General features: G+C 38.3%; 1 protein-coding gene across 4 annotated transcripts in view; it reads left to right on the top strand.

Annotated features, from left to right (window-relative positions):
- LOC107695329 (phosphorylase b kinase regulatory subunit alpha, skeletal muscle isoform-like) overlaps window positions 1–12,226 on the top strand; it is a 20,287-nt gene that overhangs the window by 3,431 nt on the left and 4,630 nt on the right. For all 4 annotated transcript variants that reach the window (XM_016495191.1, XM_016495188.1, XM_016495189.1 and 1 more), the window contains exons 5-26: window positions 908–1,076; window positions 1,505–1,587; window positions 1,719–1,799; window positions 2,285–2,383; window positions 2,503–2,649; window positions 2,751–2,804; window positions 3,043–3,165; window positions 4,628–4,723; window positions 4,887–4,994; window positions 5,102–5,180; window positions 5,288–5,422; window positions 5,700–5,809; window positions 6,025–6,169; window positions 6,276–6,354; window positions 6,450–6,613; window positions 7,318–7,488; window positions 9,788–9,876; window positions 9,965–10,110; window positions 10,203–10,356; window positions 10,544–10,623; window positions 10,714–10,792; window positions 11,963–12,092. In XM_016495191.1, coding sequence (XP_016350677.1) covers window positions 908–1,076; window positions 1,505–1,587; window positions 1,719–1,799; window positions 2,285–2,383; window positions 2,503–2,649; window positions 2,751–2,804; window positions 3,043–3,165; window positions 4,628–4,723; window positions 4,887–4,994; window positions 5,102–5,180; window positions 5,288–5,422; window positions 5,700–5,809; window positions 6,025–6,169; window positions 6,276–6,354; window positions 6,450–6,613; window positions 7,318–7,488; window positions 9,788–9,876; window positions 9,965–10,110; window positions 10,203–10,356; window positions 10,544–10,623; window positions 10,714–10,792; window positions 11,963–12,092 — 2,521 coding nt within the window. The remainder of the gene's footprint in view (window positions 1–907; window positions 1,077–1,504; window positions 1,588–1,718; window positions 1,800–2,284; window positions 2,384–2,502; window positions 2,650–2,750; window positions 2,805–3,042; window positions 3,166–4,627; window positions 4,724–4,886; window positions 4,995–5,101; window positions 5,181–5,287; window positions 5,423–5,699; window positions 5,810–6,024; window positions 6,170–6,275; window positions 6,355–6,449; window positions 6,614–7,317; window positions 7,489–9,787; window positions 9,877–9,964; window positions 10,111–10,202; window positions 10,357–10,543; window positions 10,624–10,713; window positions 10,793–11,962; window positions 12,093–12,226) is intronic.

Here is a 12,226-nt window from a genome sequence, read left to right as displayed (position 1 = left end):
TACCGGATCATCAAGAACTTCAAGGAGAGAGGTTCGACTGCAGTGAAGAAGTCTTCAGGACGTCCCAGAGAGTTCAGCAAGCGCCAGGACCGTCTCCTCCTGAGGAGTCAGCTACAGAATCGTGTCGCCAGCAGTGCAGAGCTTGCTCAGGAATGGCAGCAGGTTAGTGTGAGAGCATCTGCACACACAGTGAGGCCAAGACTTAACCCGACTGTTAATAACTAACAACTAATAAGGCAATAATGGATCGCCATCAGTCAGGATTTGGCCCAGAAGCTAATATCCAGCATGCCAGAGCGAATTGCAGAGGTTATAAAAACAAGGGTCAACACTGTAAATATATACTCATTGTATTTTTTTTGCCAATAAAGGCCTTTAAACCTTATGATATGTTTATCATTGTTTTTCAGTATACCATAGACACTAGTGGAAAAATAAGCAAAGCAAACTTTGCAAAACACAAAATTTATGTCACTGCCAAAACTTTTGGCCACGACTGTAGAGTAATGCTGCTGAAAAAACAGCTTTGCCATCACAGAAATAAATTATGTTTGAAAGTATATTAAAATCTAAAATGGTTATTTTAAATTGTAATAATAGCCTATTTCACAATATTACTGTTTTTACTGTTCGTATTTTTTATCAAATAAATGCAGCCTTGGTGAGCATAAAGAGACTTTCAGAAAAATTACAAAAAAGCTTACATGCCACAAACTACTGAACTGTAGTGTACATAAAGTTGTACACACAAATATACAAATGCACATACATGGTTATGCAATCTATCAGTCTCATACACAGTTCAATTGTGCATAACACATATTACCATTTTGTCCATTAGATATTGTCTGAAGTGCTCTTTTGTGCTCTGTAGTGCTATCTCTTGTCCTCTCACATTTCTCTGCAGATGGACAAAGTGGAGAAGTTCAAATACAGTAAGAGCACTTTGGACAGCCTCCACGCCAAGTACAACACTCAGACCTGTGCCACTGTGGTGGGTGACAGGGAATGGGGGCATCTCCAGCTTGACGCTACCTCACTCTATCTCCTCTTCCTGGCTCAGATGACTGCCTCAGGTACTCCAGATCTCCCTTTAGAGCTTGCATAACATGACTTAAGACACATCAAGACACCTGAGACTCTTAAGAGTACTCGGTTCTTCCTCTAAAAGTGTACAAGCGTTCTTTCTTTTCCTCTAAAACAGTAGAATCTCTTTTTGTCCACATTTTACAGTCTTTAGTAGGCCTGCACAAGTAATAAATGATAAAGATAGCGGTTGTAGTTTGTGACCGGTCGTGAGCTCTAATTATAAGAGTGTTCAAATAAGTGCAAAATGTTTATTATTATTATTATTATTTTTGCAGTGGTTGAAGAATTCTGTCATTCCAAACCAATAAAACGTTTGTTCAGAAATCCTGGAATCTGATTGGATACTTTGTGTACTGAGCCTAGCATTAGTAGATCTTCTCCCACATATCCTTTGCCATGTCTTGTGTCCTTTTAGGGCTGCACATTGTGTACACTCAGGACGAGGTGGATGTGGTCCAAAATCTGCTGTTTTACACCGAATCTGCATACAAAGTGGCTGTAAGTCTCTCAGTATCGATCATATAGGCCTTATGTATTTGTATATGTTTGTATGTTTTTCTCATTTTAGTCTGCAATTGTTATTAAAGAGCCACTCTCTGTAACTGGCATTTTCTCCTGTGATTGTTCAGGACTATGGGATGTGGGAGAGAGGAGACAAAACCAATCAGGGGATCCCTGAACTCAATGCCAGCTCAATAGGGATGGCTAAAGTGAGTGTGATGAAACAAAATAGACAGTCAGTCCTCTTCTGAGCAGCTGAGAATTCTCAGACTGGCATGATGGGGAGTGGATTGTTCATGCCGTGCACTCATGAACACCGCATATTAACGTGACCCAATGTAACCTCAACATGAACTCTGTGGTATTAGTGTTCCTTCCCAGCTTTCCCTGTCAGCTTGTGTCATTTCTTTTTGTTCCGATTGTGACGCTTTGCTCAGAGCAGAAGGGTTCTGGTTCTTTTTCTGTCCGAGAAGACTTGAGTACCATTCTAAAGTTAGGGAACTAGCCCTTAACCTTGTTTTAATACAATGTACTGGTTTGAATTTAGAAAATCTGTAAAAATTAAATTGTGGTAGCTGAATTTGTTGTCTGTGGCCCTGGATTTCAGTGCACATTGAATGAATATTGGCTTTGTTGTGACATTGTGAGGACAAAACTCTGTCTAAGCCCCTGAATGGACCCTTTGTTACTGCAGGCAGCACTTGAAGCCCTAGATGACTTGAATCTATTTGGAGCCAAAGGGGGACCTGACTCTGTGGTTCATGTTTTAGCAGATGATATCCAGCACTGCCAGGTGAGGCTATAGTGGTTCTAGTGCTCTGAATTTTTTAGGCACTTTTTTTCACCATCACCTTACTAGAATTTTTTTTTTTAAACAATTATCATCTCCTTACTGCCACATATTTCTCTCAGTCTATTCTGAGCTCTATGTTGCCCAGAGCTTCAATGTCTAAAGAGGTGGATGCTGGCCTCCTGTCCATCATTTCATATCCAGCCTTTGCTGTGGAAGACATGGAGTTAGTCAATATCACCAAGGAGGAAATCATCTCCAAGCTCCAGGTCAGAACTTGATCTCGGACATGAGGAACTTGTTTAACAGCTGGCTGTCTCTCACTCTATGGTGGTTTATATTTGTTACATGAATCCCTTTTTGTCTGTAGGGAAGATATGGCTGTTGTCGTTTTCTTAGAGATGGCCACAAAACTCCTAAAGAGGTCAGTATATCCAATACACAGACACATTGGGCTATACATTAATTGTATTGGATATTTTTTTAATTATACAAATACTTTAGAATGTGTAGAAACAAATACATATAGTTTTACATCTAGTATTAAGGATTATTACAGAAATATGTGGATGTGTACTATACCTGTTAAATGTGTAATTATGTCTGTAATAAACTAAATTGATCATATATTTTTTTAAATACTTGACCTCTTTTCCCAATAGGACCCCAACAGGCTGTACTATGAATCTGCTGAGCTGAAGCTTTTTGAAAACATTGAATGTGAGTGGCCACTTTTCTGGACCTACCTGATATTGGATGGCATCTTTATCAACAGTCCAGAGCAGGTAAAACCATTCAGAATTTCTGTTTAACCAGTCTCATTCTGGAAATATGAGTGTTTTGGAAATATGAGACAATATGATGTAAATTTGAATAAATATGATGACGATTTAAAGGGGTCATATGCGATTTCAAGTTTTCCTTTCTCTTTGGAGTTGGACGACCGTTTCGTGAACCTAGGAGAGGAGGTAATTCTGACTTTGCTATGACAATCTGGCGCTTCTGAATCAGCTACTGTTTTGTTATTAGTTTTAGTATTTGCTATTGACTGTTCAAATGCGGAGTTTTGCGCATCGTGTGTGTGTGTGTGTGTGTGCGCGAGAGAGAGAGAGAGGGTCACATTATCACAGTGGAGTCAGCTGTCTTAACCGTGGCTTGTGTACTGCAAACACATACCAGCTTCATCACTGTGTCTGTCACGCGACTCTGTTCCCCTTTCGGGCTCTGTCTTTACATTTATTTTGAAAGCTGAAGCTCGCGATTATGGTAAGGGGCGTTACATTTCTGACGAGTGCTTGCGGTGTTCGGCCAATCACAATGCACTGGGTCAGCTGGCCAATCAGAGCAGACTGCGCTTGTCGGAAGCAGGGACTTTGTAGAAAACGAAGCGTTTGAGAGAGGCGGGGCATATAGGACCTACAATAATGTACAGTATTTGAAAAATAATGTGTTTTTTGAACATTAAAGCATGTCAACATATTCTGTTACACCAAATACACAAAATAATGATCTTTAAAAAAGCATCATATGACCCCTTTAAGGAAATTTGTACCCTACATGTTTAAAACCAAGTTAATAGAGAGCTAGAATATCATTAGCACACAAAGCATTGAATGCTTACTGCACTGCTGGTCTGTTCTCTTCTGTCATATACATACATTCTTTTTTAGATATTTTCTTATCAAGCCTATTACATTATATATTTTGCATATGTAGTTTAATTTCAGTATGTGGCTAAAAATACTAATATCACAAAATATTATGCAGATTATGGTCAGTTGAAGTTGACCGATTCCACAGATTGTTTTTTTTAAGCATCAGACTATGATTCCATCCAGTCAGATTATATAAAATATGTTTGATATTTTGAGCTGATTTTAGAACACACATTGTTTTCATTTGTGATGCGTATCATAGCAATGAGGTGTATGTTTCTGCATGAGTTTTATGTATGATGCCCAGTTTTGTAACAATATATACAGTTTGTATATAGTTTTGTAACAATATACAATATTCAGGTACAGGATGCCTAGTGTTTTAAAATGTGTTCAGATTGTAAAAGTCATGTAGTTTATTTCAGCCTTAAGTGTAGTGGTATCTTCTGGCTGCTAGTGTAGAGACAAAAGACAAAGTGTAAAGATAAGAATAGTGAAAAGACAATGCTTGAGAGAGACTTTCTAGAGGTTAAAAAAAAAGGTTGTGCAGCAGATACAGGCAGGCTGTATTTTCATGTTTCTGTCCTCTCAGGTTCAGGAGTATCGAGAAGCTCTGGAAGGTATCATGATCAAACAAAAAGATGGGGTACGGCTGCTGCCTGAACTCTATAGTGTTCCTCCAGATAAGGTGAGAAATCGCTTCCTAACTAACTAAACTGTTTTTTTTTTTTTTATCTGATCTGTATAGCAATTAAATATCACTGGATTAATGAGAATTCAGATTTAATTTAGATGAAATTGTTTTTTTTTTATATACTTTTGATAACATATTTTTATTATTATTATTTCAGGTGGATGAAGAGTATGTTAATCCACACACGGTGGAGAGGATCCCAATGGGAAAGTGCCCTCTGAAGTGGGGACAGTCCCTTTATGTCCTGGGCAACCTTTTGGCAGAGGTGAGAGGTTAAAAGTAATATCTTTGCTATAGTTCTTTGAAAGCTTTGTACCAAGTTATATTTGAGAAAGTATGGCATACACCTCAAATTTCTCCTTTCCATTTCAGGGTTTTTTGGCTCCTGGAGAAGTAGACCCTCTAAACCGCAGGTTCTCTACCATCCCTAAACCAGATGTTGTTGTACAAGGTATGTTTTAATATTTTTCAACCAGTTGCACTCAATTCTTTATGGCACGTGTGATGCATTGCATGGTTGAAATTTACCCTGATGTTTGTTTTTTTTGTTCTGATAAGTGTCCATCCTTGCTGAGAATGAGGATATTAAGGCACTCCTGCAGAAGAATGGGATTGATGTGGAGACAGTGGCAGACATCCACCCCATCAGAGTGCAACCATCTCGAGTTCTCAGCCATATTTATGCTAGACTAGGTAGGAAGTGGTACACTGTAAGGTCTCACTTGACACTGGTATGAAGAAATACAAAACGTGCTATTATTTTTTTAAACTCAGTGCTGTTAAAATTTTTCCAAATTTTCAAAGGAAAACGAAACACATTACTGGAGTATATTTTACAATAAAATACTATTCAGTTTTTGTGAGTGAAAATTGAAAATTGTTTCAGAGAAAATCCTACACCATTTAAAAAAATGTTTCAGTGTTTATTTAATGTATTTAGGGTGCATGCGTGTGTTTATTTTTCTCTAAGGGCGTAATGAGAGACTGGGGCTGACCGGCAGACCTTACCGTAGGATTGGAGTGTTGGGAACCTCCAAGCTGTACATCGTCCGCAACACCATCTTTAGCTTCACACCTCAGGTTCTTCATAATGTGCTAAAGTAGGCATGTTTGAGCCTTATGCGGACTTAGAGAGCCACTGATTATCATTCAGCAGAAGTTAAATAAAACTTGTTTGGTTGAGTTGGTGAGGCTAAAGCCACAGAAAGATGGTCACAGCTTTTAAAATATATGCTAAATGGCAAATGTTTTTCATCGTTTTTTAATTTTTTCTCTCTTTTGTTACTCCCCGGTAGTTCATAGATCACCAGCAGTTCTATCTGGCCCTGGACAACAAGATGATTGTGGAAATGTTGCGCACTGACCTGTCTTACCTATCTTCTCGCTGGAGGATGACTGGCCGTCCTACCGTCACCTTTCCCATTTCCCAGACCATGCTTAGTGAGTGAAAATTTGCATCCCTGATAATGTGGAGTCATCTAAAAAACATTTAAACGTGAATAAGTGTGTAGTTTTTCCCCCCAATTTTTTGTGCTTTTTTTCTTAGACAATGAACACACAGACTTGGACCCTGCTGTGCTGGCTACCCTTAAGAAGCTACAGGATGGCTATTTTGGAGGGGCAAGGTCAGACAATGAGGCTATAAATAAATATAATGTCATCAACAATACATATTCAAGGGCAGTTTCAGCTTACTTGCTTGCTGCTCTCAATTTCCTAGGATCCAGACGGGCAAGTTATCTGAGTTCCTGACCACGTCTTGTTGTGCTCATCTGAGCTTCCTTGATAGTGGTAAGACACGCTCCAATAGGGGCTTGGATGAAGATGATGATGTTGAGGACGGCTACTTTAGAGGTGCTGTGCATGACCTGAGCTTCAATGATGGTAAGGGGAAATAATATCCTGATAAAGAGATTTTGTTTGACGATGACTTCTGAAATGGTCAAATACTGATGTTGGTCATTTTGGAGATGAAGTCATTTTACATTGCTTTTAGGTCTAGACTACATTTTTAGCGTAAAAGGTCCCACATTTTATTCATTTTGATCTTGAGTCCAATCTTTAGGGAGAGCTAGTGTAATGGGTTTTAATGAACTAAACAGTTCTTATAATGAAGAATTTGCTGGAGGAAACATTTACACATCTCTGACCTTTGACTCTTCTGGTTTACTTTGGCTTCTCAGCCTTTTTTCTCTACCATCATTGCAAGATGTGTTACCATGTTGATTTTTATGTTGATCATTTGCAATGAGCACCTGAAGTGTGAAAACAGCATCATGTTGCTCAAGATTCATGCATTTTATTCAAGGTTCTGTGGCATTTCCTGTAAGGAATGAAATTTAATGATTGGTTAGGGGTTAAAGCCTTTTATAAATGAGTAGTCTGGGTAATCAAGCTTGAATTATTCTCCAAGGAGTGCATTTACACTTGAACTGAAGGCTATAATGTTACATAAACACATTAGTTTGGTGCATTGCAAACTTTTTTCTTTAATGTCTTGCTGCTCATCGTTGCCTCCAACCCTACAACCTGTCTTTTTCTCATGTCACTTTCTTTCTAATCCTGACTCCTAACCCTTTCTTTCTCAGATACAGATGATCTATCACAATACCTAGACCAGCTGTTGACTGCAGCGGTGCCTCAGCGGGGGCTCAGAGTCGAGGCACAGGCAAAAGGGCTGAGTCGCTTCAAGGCTGCAGCCACTAAGACACTTGAGATGGTGTCTCTCATGAACAAAGCCAAGGAGCTTCAAATCCACAGTGAGCTGAACTAATATCAACTACTGCTGTACTCAAACTGAAATCTTACTTGTTGAAGGGTAATTTTTAGGGATGCAACAACTAATCATTAAAGGGGTCATATGATGTTGCTAAAAACATTATTTTGTGTATTTGGTGTAATGAAATGTGTTTCTGCAGTTAAGGTTCAAAAAACACATTATTTTCCACATACTGTACATTATTGTTTCTCCTCTATGCCCCGCCTTTTTGAAACACATCGATTTTTACAAAGCTCATCGGTCTGAAAAAGCGAGGTGTGCTGTGATTGGCCAGCTATCCAGTGCGTTGTGATTGGCCGAATACCTCAAGCGACAGACTAGCAGTTTAACCTTAAAGGGATTGATGATTGACAAATTCTGTCATCATTTACTCAGCCCCGGTGTCACAAAAGAAAATATAATTTTTTTTATTACCATTGACTTCCATAGGGTTTTTATGGTCATGAAAAACCTGGAAAAGTCTTGGAATTTGAAAACAGCAATTTCCATGCCTGGAACATTTTGGGAAAAAACCCCAGAAAGTTTTGGAAAAGTCATGGAAATTTATTTCACAAATCTCTGTATAATTTATGTTTAATCAAGTCCTGAATTTCAGTGCGGGATTGCGCATATAGCCATTGCATAGTTTTACTCATTCCCACAGGTTTCGTGTTTATAATGTGGTACATTCCCATAAACATTTACTCAATATAGCATGTAGGTTAGATGAGTTAATAAATCCACACAGAATATCAGATCAAATCAGTCATTTGAAAACAGCAAGTGATTTAGCTGTACCCCGCCTTCTCTCTCTCTCACTCTCTCAAAATGGCTTCACATCAGCGCATCTCGTCTGCACTATAAAAGAGCTGCTGCACGCTGCAATACAAGACTTTCGCTCGTGTTTCGGGACAGTTGTATAATTGGGTCACTGTTGCATTGTCACAAAAGTGTATCATTTGCACATCTTTTAAGTCTTTCTAAGTCTTTTTAAACCATTCGGTACTCGCACGCTCCAGAGACTGTTTTCTGTGGGCCCACAGTCACATCCAAAGTGTGTGGACATAAAGCCGCTTCGCAAACACCTCGCGAGTACCAAATTGAGTTATTTTTCACAGATTAATGAGCTTAAGCAGCCAAATACACACAAAATGATGTCAAAATGCCCGTCCTGGCGAGTATCCTCGTAAACGCAGTCGGTTTTGTCTTAAGTGAATGTAAACAGTTGAGAAAGAAAACGCATGTGTATCAGTATATTGGATCCGTGTATTCGGTCTTGTGTCAGCAGCCTAATAAAGCTGTGCTGCCTGTCATTAATGTTAATCAAACAACAAAAGACAAAGAGACAATCACTACCCCAGCAAACATGCCCCTTTGGGGCCCGTGCCGTGTGGGCCCACTGTGGGCAGAAAATCTAGCCCACACGGGCAGTCCTCTGTGGGCCCTAATATTGACGTGAAATGCGGGGCACGTGTGGGGCCCTAGTGGGACAGCCCAAAGTGTGGGCTGGCCCACTCAAAGCAGAGTGGGCCCATAACATGCCCACAGTATGTCCACACTGTGGGCTGAGTGTGGGCAGTACTACTCTTGACTGAATCACTTTTGTAACTAATTTTAAGGATTAATCTGTTTTTAATTTACAGTTTATTCAATTTTTGTATATTTCTGTACTTGAATAGCCTACTACTGTTATACCTAAACAGTTTTCAAAATGAAATGCTGAGTCTAATTGATAATATTGGTTGAACAATATTCAGTGATGTGATATATTCTCTGCGTGGAGTAACGTCTGGCATAGTCACAGCTTGTACTTATTATTAAAATAAATAGAAAGCAAACACAGCATTAATAGTCATTAATGATAAATTTGAACAGAGATTTGTATTCTTATTTTACATGTATACTTGTAAAATAATGGAACATTGGGTCATGAATATTGTCTCAAATGTCATGGAAACGTCAGGGAAAAGTCATGGAAATTCATTGGTAAAAATATGTTCAAACCCTGTTATATGGACAAAAAACAATATATTTCTTAATGTCGTCTTGTCTTCCACAATATCTTCTTATGTTCACAGAGGAAAAAAAGTAGTACAGGTTTAAAACAACATGAGGGCGAGTAAATGATGACAGAATTTTCATTTTTGGGTGAACTATCAAACTACAACTGTAGTTTAATAACAACCAGTCAATTAAATCAATTAGACATCTGTCTAACAAAGCAAAGAGTACACTATTTGTCTGTATACATTTCCATTAATTTTTGCCCTGTCTTTTTCTGTTCTTTGTCTATTTTTCAGATGTGCACATGTATCTTCCCAGTAAGCTTTTCCACTCCCCTCAGCCTGCGCTTAATCTAAAAGATTTCAAGGGACCACTCACGAGTCATGTGTGTATATGCACACACACAAAGGATCTTTTAATAATGCAAAACTGAGATGACAGGAAACTCTTTGATGTTTCATTGATCTCTGTAGAGTCCAGAGGAGCTCTTGTCCTCTGAGTGTAACCTGCCACTGGACACTCATGGTGGCATTGACTACAGTGGTTTAGTCCAGGTGCTTAAAGAGACTCAGAGCCTTCATGACCAGGCGGACATCCTCTGCATCCTTTTCAAAGACAAGTAAAAGTCCCTTACCATGTTTGAATCAGAGTTATACGAGTTGTCGATATAGTTGTTTTGTTTTCTATTGAATCTAATGTGTGTTCTGACAGGGGAATGGACTGGGACACTCAGCTGCATGGGGAAGGCACCACTGTCAAGAGTTTGCTGGTGGAGCTCTATGAGAAGGCAGGAGATCTGCGTTGCTGGGATCTCATCCGTATGATTTCGGGCGTGCTCCGCAAGAAAGTGGAGGAACTAGACTGGGTAAAGATCTAAATGCAAGCTTGTGGAAAAAGAAACTATAAGACTGGCTGCTATTTGCATTCCTCTCATCCAAGAAATGTTACATATGCTCTTCCGGTTAGATCGGCGCTCTCAATTCACAGGATGCGTTTATATTGTATGTGCTTCATGAATTATTCTGTATTTTGCCTGATGGTCTTGTTTGTAGGCCTGCTCAGATTTGCTGGCCCATCAAAAGCACTTGACAGTCGGTTTACCGCCGGAGCCCAGAGAGAAGACCATTACTGCGTGAGTTTTCATTGTCATTCACAGTTCAGGTGACACCAAAATGATGCACTATATTGTTAGCATGTGGATGATCTGGATGTTTCCCTGCAGGCCTTTGCCTCCTGACCAGCTGGCCTTACTTATTGATCAAGCCAGCGAGAACAACATTACTGTTGCAATCCTCACACAGGTTACTTGAAAACATACAATGATTTTACACTACTGTTCAAAAGTTTGGGGTCAGTAAAACTATTCTTTTAACAAATTAACAGTTTTATTCAGCAAGCATGCATTATATTGATCGGAAGCGACAGTAAAGACATCTTATATGTGACCCTGGACCACAAAACCAGTCATAAGGGTCAATTTTTTGAAATTGAGATTTATACATAATCTGAAAGGTGAATTAATAAGCGTTCCATTGATGTATAGTTTGTTTGGATAGGACAATATTTGGCCGAGATACAACTATTTGAAAATCTGGAATCTGAGGGTGTAAAACAATCAAAATACTGAGAAAATCACCTTTAAAGTTGTCCAAATGAAGTTCGTAGCAATGCATATTACTAATCAAAAATGAAGTTTTGATATTTATGGTAGGAAATTTACAAAATATCTTCATGGAACATGATCTTTACTTAATATCCTAATGATTTTTGGCATAAAAGAAAAATCTATAATTTTGACCCATACAATGTATTTTTGGCTATTGCTACAAATATACCCCAGCGACTTAAGACTGGTTTTGTGCTCCAGGGTCACATATGTTCTTACAAAAGATTTCTACTTCATAGAAATGCATCATGGTTTTCACAAAAATATTATGCAGCACATCTTTTTTTATCATTGATAATAATAATAAACGTTTCTTGTCCAAATCAGCTAATTAGAATGATTTCTGAAGGATCATGTGACATTGAAGACTGTAGTAGTGACTGTTGAAAATTTAGCTTAGCTATCACAGGAATAAATTACTTCTCAAAAATATATAAAAATAGAAAACAGTTATTTTAAATTGTTATAATATTTCACAGTATTGCTGTTTTTACTGAATTTTTTATCAAATAAATGCAGCCTGGGTGAGTGTAAGAGACTTCTTTCAAAAACATAAAACAATCATAACAAACCTAAACTTATGAACAGTAGTGAATATAAACTTATAAGAACAATATGTTCATATCGATAGTGCAAAGAATGACCAAATCAGCCAAAATACTTCATAAACATCTCAAATTATATTATATAAAGCTTTCTGAGAAATTCCATTCAGGCCTTGCTTATAAAATATTTTTTTATCTTTTAATTTGTGTGAGATCTTTTTTGTGTTCAAAATATTTATTTGTTGTTGTGTATGTGTTAGGAGATCATAGTGTACCTAGCAATGATCATCAGAACACAGCCCAGTTTGTTCAGTGAGATGTTTCGGCTGAGGATTGGCCTCATCATTCAGGTTATGGCAACTGAGCTGGCCCAGTCTCTAAACTGCTCAGGTACTGCATTTGTCATTAATCATTTGTTCATAGGTACTGCATTTGTCATTAATCATTTTTTCATAGTGCATCTTAGGAGATTTGAGGATGTGTTTTCCATTTCCAACTTATATATATATATATATATATATATA

Source organism: Sinocyclocheilus anshuiensis, unplaced genomic scaffold (genome assembly GCF_001515605.1).
Source record: "Sinocyclocheilus anshuiensis isolate Anshui unplaced genomic scaffold, SAMN03320099.WGS_v1.1 scaffold282, whole genome shotgun sequence".
NCBI lineage: Eukaryota > Metazoa > Chordata > Actinopteri > Cypriniformes > Cyprinidae > Sinocyclocheilus > Sinocyclocheilus anshuiensis.
The sequence above is the reverse complement of the archived record's forward strand: the minus strand, read 5'-3'. Positions and strand labels throughout refer to the sequence as shown.